The 9,037-nt window shown below is 35.5% G+C and overlaps 1 protein-coding gene across 1 annotated transcript in view; it reads right to left on the reverse strand.

Moving 5' to 3' along the window:
- Window positions 1-9,037, reverse strand: part of ANKRD26 (ankyrin repeat domain 26) — an 82,923-nt gene that overhangs the window by 43,592 nt on the left and 30,294 nt on the right. The window contains exons 12-16 of the mRNA XM_003786735.3: window positions 7,290-7,380; window positions 4,816-4,914; window positions 4,182-4,210; window positions 4,018-4,090; window positions 897-970 (exon numbers count right to left, since the gene is read on the reverse strand). Coding sequence (XP_003786783.1) covers window positions 897-970; window positions 4,018-4,090; window positions 4,182-4,210; window positions 4,816-4,914; window positions 7,290-7,380 — 366 coding nt within the window. The remainder of the gene's footprint in view (window positions 1-896; window positions 971-4,017; window positions 4,091-4,181; window positions 4,211-4,815; window positions 4,915-7,289; window positions 7,381-9,037) is intronic.

The following is a 9,037-nucleotide window of genomic DNA, read 5'->3' on the forward strand; positions in this document are numbered from 1 at the left end:
ACCCGCCACCTTAGGTGTACGTGGCTGGCGCCTTAGCCGGTTGAGCTATAGGCGCCGAGCCGGAAAGCAAACTCTTAAATTTCAATTCAAATTATATGCCATAATAGGATAATGTTATGCATCTACATAGATTATCTGCTTACATCCCATTCTAATACTCTAAATCCAGTAATGACAATGGATAAATAATTTTAATAATATTTATGATTTCCTATATTGAAATAAGTTAGAAATTTATTGTTTGTACCCTGACATTAAAGGTCCCCTTCTATAAGCTATGATTCTCTTAATAGGCAGTTGGGTTGATTTCATGACCCCATTGTCTGTGTGAACATAGACACTGAAATCAGTTAGAGACCACAAGGCAGAATAAATCTTTAACCTTGCTGGGTGGCACCTGTAGCTCAAGGAGTAGGGTGTCAGCCCTATATACCAGAGGTGATGGGTTCAAACCTTAGCCCTGGCCATTAAAAAAAAAAAAAAGTTCTGAGCAGTAAATCTTTAACTTTGGCATTAGTGACCAGCAATATAAAATTGCAAGTTTTGATCCACTGGTGACAATAACTCCTTTAATATGAATCTAACTCAGTGGCCATCACTGTGAAATTGTTTATAATTTCTATTTTTTAGGAAAAAGAGGTCAAAAAAATGGAAGACCAAACAATATTCAGGAAACTTTTTGCCTCAACTTCAGGGGTAAAGATCAGCTATAAATAACAATGTATTCTAAGAATATTTTAACTTTTATAACTAGTTAAAATATTATTTAAATTAAATTATGATCTAATGATTCAAAATGGTTAGTGGGGAAAGGCAATTTCATTTGGACTATGCAACGTTCTTAATGTAAAGAAAACAAAATTAAAACAGCAATTTATATTTAAATTTTTCCATACCTGTGGCTGGTTATTTTCCCTTCCTTCAAGACTTTCTTGCTCTTCCTCTGATGTAACTTCTAAGTCATGTTCTGCTGACAAATCCATATTTTGAGTTAAAGTGAATGACAGAACAGTTAGATGAAAGCCATAGTTATCATAAAAATAAAAATTGACATTTATTTTATAAATTGAGAGTTTAAATGAAGCTTAATCTTAAGTGAAATATTTCCTTCTTTAAGAAATACTTCTAATCATCCAAAAAGTCAACAAACCACTTGGGGAGACACAAGACATCACCACCAGAAAAGAAACCTTAAAATATAGTAGAAACATATGAAGTAATACTGTATACTGTTCTCTACTTCATAACAATACCTTTTTAACAACAGGCTAAGCATGCTGTTCATTAATGCTTTGCAAATGAACTGCTACCATTTATACCTTTATCAGTGTACATTCTACTCTTTACATCTGAAATGTTTTTCTCCATTATTCTGACAACTTCTTTCCAACTTTTAAGACTCAGACTGCTATATGAGTCTTTGATTCTGGCTCTTTCCCCAGATAAACAGGCATCTCCTTTCTGGGGCAGTCTCAGTGCTTTACCAGTTCCTCTGCTAACCTACTTCCACCTGAACTGTAAATTATTTCTTTACGAGTCTATCCCCTTTCTTCCTAGATTGTAGAGGTCAGTCTTTTAAAATCATCTGCATATAATCATCACTTATTTTATTCAATTTTTTCAATTTTTTATAACTTTTATAAAAACTTTTTTATAATTTTTTCATTTTTTTATTCAATTATTTACTTAGGTTCTGCTAAGAGCTAGGCACTGGGATTTAAACTAAGAAAGTAAATAAGAGCTGTCAGACCAGCTGTTCTAGAGACAATGCCTAAGCTGAGACTTAAGGAGTGAGGTCAGCCAGATTAAAAGGGGTAGAGGACAGGAAAGCAAGGTGGCAGCAAGAGAAGAAGAGAAGCATGAAATGCTATACGTATTGGTCTAAAATACAGAGACAGGTGAGGAGGACATCAGCAGTAGTTCAGTGATGCCAGAGAAAAGGGCAGACAGGGAGGGGAAAGGACTAAACAGAGAGAGTTGGACAGAAGTCAGATTATGTGTTTTAAGATGCTTGGATGTAAGTGTTTTAATCAAGAGTGGTTCGTGGTCCTACTTATACTGGAGACAGACCACTCCAAGTGCTGTGGGGAGGACGAAATTCAGAGGACGAATTTCAGAGGAGCTAAATTAGAATGCAGTATTGCAAAGTTAAGATGATGCAAATCTGAACTGAAGAAATGTTCCCAGAAATATTTAGGATATAAAATATCAGTGGTCAGTATAGAATGAGTTTTTATTAAATATTGAATGAATAAATGTACAAATCTAGTTCTTTTTAAGAAAAGTATCAAACGAGAAGTGAATTATCTCCATGAACTGGATAAGCTTTTCATGTTTACTTTGTAATTCTCCTGTTTCATGTCTTCCTGTCTTGAAGGAACTAATTTAAGTGTTTTGTTTTAAAAGTCCTGCTTCATAGATCTACTAAGCTTATGAATAAGAGCAAACAAGTCAGTGACTGTGATACAGATGGGTATTTATCATCAACTTTCAAATTCCCAGATCTTTAACAAGTCTTATTTCCAAAGATCAAACCCATAGAATCACACTAAGAAAAATCTGAATAGGCTCGGCGCCTGTGGCTCAAGTGGCTAAGGCGCCAGCCACATAAACCTAAGGTGGCGGGTTCGAATCCAGCCCAGGCCCGCCAAAAAACAACAATGACAGATGCAACCAAAAAAAAAAATAGCTGGGCATTGTGGTGGGCGGTCCCATGGTCCCAGCTACTTGGGAGGCTGAGGCAGGAGACTCACTTGAGCCCAGGAGTTGGAGGTTGCTATGAGCTGTGATGCAATAGCATTCTACCCAGGGCAACAGCTTGAGACTCTGTCTCAAAAAATAAAAAAATAAAAAAAAAAATAAACCAGAGCTACTTGTGTCAATATGGATAGATCCCAAAAATATTATGCTAAACAAATAAACAATAGTTACAGAATGATATAATATACAGTGTACAACTATTTATATAAAATTTTAGAATGTCACAACAAATTCTATATATTATTTATGACATATACATGCTAAAATGTGTTACAAGTGCTTGGGAATAATAAACACCTATGATAATTGGGAGTGTTGGTTACCTCTATTCAATAATAAATTTTAATAAAATAAAAGGCTCCTAAGGTCAATAGTTGCAGAATCACTACTGCAACTCCTAAAAGGCTCCTAAGGTCAATAGTTGCAGAATGTCTACTAAATAGTAATTAAGGCATAATTAATTCCTTTCTACATTTTTAATAATCAAAGATATGCCCCACATATATAACACACAGTCTGCTAATCAGAATATCTGATTGGCTTAACATCATCAGTGTAAGAACACTAAGAAGAAATAATAAAAGTTAAAAAAGAATTGACACATTAATAGCTAGTGAACTTTTCCTTTAGGTAATGATCAGAATGCCAACAAGTATTTGAAACATTGGAAAAATTGTAGAATCTCATAATTCACCTCTGTGAATCCCTAACAAGTAAAGAGATTCCGAGTTGGGAACTTTACAGAACATAAAAGTAGAAGCATCTGACTTAAAGATGCTTTAAGAGTTTTCTTTTTTTTTTTTTTTTTTGAGACAGAGTCTCAAGCTGTCACCCTTGGAGAGTGCCATGGCATCATAGCTCACAGCAACCTCCAATTCAGTCTCAAGTGATACTCTTGCTTCAGTTTTTCTATTTTTAGTAGAGAAGGGGTCTCGCTTTTGCTCTAGCTGGTCTCGAACCTGTGAGCTCAAGCAATCCACCCACCCAGCCTCCCAGAATGCTAGGATAACAGGCATGAGCCACCACGCCCAGACAAGAGTTTACATTTTTAAACCCTCTTGCTCAGGCTTGTAAATATCCTTCCTTCTTTAAAACATGGACACCAAAAATAACATCTGTATTATTTATGTCAAATCCTTCCATTGACTTGGGAAAAAACACTGATTAAAGAAAAGAGTTGGAAATAAGAAGACTGTGAGCATTTCCAATATTTTAATGCACTTCTTTCCAGAGTTAAATCTGTATTGCAAAATTTACCTGATCTATATGTTTGTATGTCCTTCACTCCTACTGCTTTATTCGGAACACAATCTTTCATTTCAGTGGTAGGCTAAACGGGTTTTGAAACAAAATTAATAAATAATGTAGATTCCATACAATGTGTAGTTAATAATTCAAGACAAAAAGATAAAAGTTATTACCTTCAAGTGAGGATATCTCTTAGGAGACTCTAAAATGTAAAAGGGACATACAATCAGTCATAGGTAAGTATGACCAAGCCAACTATACGTTCATGCAGAGTTAGTATCAAGCTGAATCCTGATGCTTGTCTATGAAAATGATTATTTTAGGTTTTGGGGTGGTTCATTGATTTTTTTGGTTAGGACGCAACATGACAGAAATATAAGGGAGAAAATATAGGAATATAGGTTAATAAAACATGCAGTTATGATTTCAAAAGTGAGATGTTTCAGACATCACTAAAATAGAAAAGTGCACATCATATACCAATGTGAACATGCTGATTGATGAGGAGAAAAATGATCTTAAAGCAAAGGAGCAAATTATGGTCCTGACAGGATAAATATCAAAGCTGATGGCAGAATGCTGCATAATATCTTTAATGCAACACATCAGAATCATTTAAATACCATTATGCTAAGAATATTTATCATATTATTCAATTTGTCCAGTAATTTAGGAAGTACATTTGTTGTGATGACAATTCATTTGAATGTATAATTCATTTCTCATCAGATAAATGTTCTGAATTGATCAGCTTAGATATATACTTGTAGAATAATAGTTAATGAAAATATTCATCTTTTTCCATACCCATGTGGGTTACTGGTATGTCTACATTTCTTGCATCCTCTAGTTTAGCCATCTTAAAGTTTCTTGATCCACTCATGCAAGAAGGTATATAAAACACATCTAAGAAATAATGTATAAGTTTTTAATATTGAAATATTTGTCAAAAAGGAAAAAATTAAATTTTCACAAAATTATTAGATATTAATATCTTATATTTCCAAATCATTGCAATATTTATTGAAAATAACAATTTTAGCATTCAAAGAATGAACTCTATAAGTTTTTTGTTTCTAAAATTAGTTTGGTTTTCTATATCAACATTAGTCTTGAATGGATTTTTATGAAACAGTTATTAAAAAATCAGTAATCTTAAAAACCAATCAATACATCTATATTCAGATTAATCTCAAGTGATTAACATCAATACAACATCATACAGCATAACCTCTATAGCTGACCACCTCCTCACATTGACCTAATTTTCATAGACTGGGCAGGCACCACCACATGTACTTATCAGAGCATTAGGCCTAGTTCTTTATGTTGACCACCTCCGTATGTTGACCAGTTTGTTATAGGCCCTTGGGTGGTCAACTTACTATCTTTGATACCTGACAGTAATGGAGAGCAGAAATGTGCTACTGTGGTTTACCCCAATTCTAGCATTTCCCCCTGTTACTAATCTCTGAGCATCTCTCATGTTCCGTGTGAGTATAAGTATATTGAAGCCACCTGAAGTGAATTCTCATTCAAGTTTTCTCATCATTAACTACATAATTACCTAGCTGACTTCCTTCTTTCCTCCCTCCTTCCTCATTCACAATCTTTCTTCCTCTGCAAAATTAATCTTAGTGTCTGTGGTCTTGATTCTTCTTCTACACTCTTCAAATAAATTGGTCCCACCAACCCTGTCCTCTTTATTTAGCAATAATATCTTATATCTATAATTTTGATTTCTTCATCTCTTTGCTCCTTCTACTCTGGCTAGAAACATGCTCAGAAATAAAAGCAAAATAATGCTTTCCCTTGGTCCTGCTATGTTTGAACTGTTATCCAATGGTGATTCTTCCAGATGTCTCCATACAGAAGTCATCCTACTCAGGATGGTCCAAGGACCAATATCATCAGCATCACCTAAAAACATACTAGATATACAGCATCCCATGCCTGCTGAATCACAATGTGTATTTTTAACAAGGTCCCCAGCTGATACCTTAACATTTGAGAAGCTCTGGTCTATACTGAATATGCTCCCACTTAGCCTGAACTTAGCCTTTTGGAATCTAGTCTCAAGTTCATCCCTACCACACACTCCCCCCCACCAATTCAAACTGCATTACAGATTATAACGTTTCTAATGGACTTTTTATCAAGCAATAGCTTCCCTGATCTCTCCACCACTAACCCTACTTTCTACTTTCAATGCCCTTATTTTGGTGTATATGATACTATCCTACGAAGTACATCATTTTATATGCCATTAAATTATATCCACATATGGCTGACCATATATATTTATCTTCCTCTGTGGCAGACAGAAGATATACCTCTGCATGATCAGGGACTTCCATCCTTCCCAACAGTGAGGAAGACAGGAAATGTGAGGAAATTTTCCTTTCCTTCTCTGACACATTTTTTGGTACTGGAAGCTCACTTTATACTCTTCCGACCTTTCTAATGCCCTGTTCTTCCTTTCATTAAGGAGCTTTTTTATTTGACCACCCTCCATTATATACACCTGCTCCTTTTCCTGTCATACATTCCCTATACTCTCTGCCTTCCTCATTCTTCATTCCCTCTTTTACTCCTTTCCTCTTCTTGATTTCCTAACTTTCCTCAGGTCTTAGAGCATCTTGAAATAGAATGAATTCAGGTCCTTTAGTGGCACTCTCAGTTTACTCTGCTACTGACACCTGATAAAACATACCGACTTACACGATCTTACTTCTCTTCTATTTTCTTATACATTTAATAGGTGATTTTTCTCTGGCTATTAGAATAAATCAGTGCTTTTGTTTTGTTCTGTTTTTTGAGACAGAGTCAGACTAGCTTATAGCAACCTCAAACTCCTAGATTGAAGCCATCCTTCTGCCTCAACCTCTCAAAATGCTAGGATTATAGGTATGAGCCACCATGCCTAGCCAATGCTCATGTTTTTAAATAAACAGTCTATTGAAAGACTTTTAGGCTCGGCGCCTATAGCTCAACCGGCTAAGGCGCCAGCCACGTACACCTAAGGTGGCGGGTTCGAATCCCCAGCCCGGACCCGCCAAACAACAATGACAGCTGCAACCAAAAAATAGCCGGGCGTTGTGGCGGGCGCCTGTGGTCCCAGCTACTTGGGAGGCGGAGGCAAGAGACTCGCTTGAGCCCAGGAGTTGGAGGTTGCTGTGAGCTGTAATGCCACGGCACTCTACCCAGAGGGACAGCTTGAGGCTCTGTCTCAAAAAAAAAAAAAAAAAGAAAAACTTTTAAAAATAAAATATAGTTCTTACCTTCTACTTGGTCATTTACTGTATTTTCTTTTTCATCTGCAGCCCCAGACAAATGATCAACATAATTCTGCGGAAGAGTCTCAGAAATACTCTGTTAAAATTAGTATCAAAATGACTTTCAATTAAAAAAGTAAAAATGAATTGCTAAAGACTTCCCAATCACTTTCAAAAATAATCTAAAATTCCTATTTTAAAAGCAATCAAACTTAAAAACAAGATCAGCATGCACTGAAAACTAAAACATTTGCATAGAGAACCTTATAGATGCTCTCTGGACCTTGTCTTCTATCTCCCCATGGCCACTGACTCTGTAAACCCAGCAAGAAAGGCCAAAGGAAACATACTTATAAATGTGTATATTTCAAAAAGAAACCAACTTCAAAATAACTAGCACACTTTGTATTCCCCATCAAATATAAGAGAACATTTTAAAAAAATACACTTCCATTAAACATTTAAAATACTTTTAATTATAGAAAAGTTTTTAGTGCTAAAATAAGATACCTATCATGATAAGAAACTTTGAAGCATGCTGCGTACAAACAGAACATTGGAGAAGCTGCTTCATTTAGGTAAACAGGGCTTAGAATAACCTAAACATTTTTTGAGATAACTTTTACCAATAGGAAAAATGGCTGAATAAAATGACAAGAGTAACAAGAAAAACTCTGTTTCATGTCATGTTTAAATAAAAGTAAGCAAATGTTAAATATAGTATGCAACTCTCTACTAGTTGAGAAATAACTTCAAAAAAATAACAAGATTGGCCAAGTGCAGTGACTCACACCCACAATATATTACCACTTTGGAAGGCCAAGGTGAAGGGATCACTTGAGGCCAAGAGTTCAAGACCAGCCCGGTAAGAAAGCAAGAGCTCCATCTTTACAAAAATAAAAATAAAAAAATTAACCTGGCTTGGTAGCACACACCTATAGTACCACCTAAGCAGGAGGTGGAGGTGGGATAATTGCCTATGCCCAGGAGTTTGAGGTTACAGTGAACTACCACTATACTCCAGAAATGACAGACTGAAACTGTCTCTAAAAAAATTTTAATTAAAATCACTATATATATACATAGCAATGGAAAAACAAGAACATTTATTTGTGAAATATCTAAAATGTGCCAGGCACTAATTTGCACATTTTTCTTTTCTACACGTTATAAGAATAAAAGTGATTATGAAAGTGGTTACCCTAATTTCTGGGCTTGGTCATTCCAGGATGTTAAGAGTGAAATGAGGAATAGATGTGATCCATTGTTCTCTCTGTCCAGAATGTCCTCTTCCTAGACTCTCACAAAGCTAATTCATTCTCATCCTTCAGTTAACAACTTAAATTTTACCCTCAGAAACATCTTCTGACTACAATTCCACTCCCACTCCCATCCCCAGCCTAACTACAATCTTCTTCAATATTCTCTAACCTAACATTCTGTTTAATTTATATGTGGCATTTATAGTGACTTAGAGGCTTTTGTTGTTTATTTGTTTTTCTGTTCCTACTACTATAACATAAGCCTTCATATGGTATATTTAGTCTCTAATGGCCTAGCACGTAATTGATATTTAATAAGGGTCAAAACAAACCTCATTAGGAAGGCTTCCAGGCCAAATCACTACATTCTTACAGGATATCTCCAGTAATAGCTTGCTGAAACCTAACATACCCCAAATTAGAAATCCAAGTGCCCATTCTAACTTTCCTAACTTTCCCATTCTTTCCTTGACACTACTACCTTCAGGTTTT

Source organism: Otolemur garnettii, unplaced genomic scaffold (assembly GCF_000181295.1).
Source record: "Otolemur garnettii isolate 467f Iridium unplaced genomic scaffold, OtoGar3 scaffold00019, whole genome shotgun sequence".
Classification (NCBI taxonomy): Eukaryota; Metazoa; Chordata; class Mammalia; order Primates; family Galagidae; genus Otolemur; species Otolemur garnettii.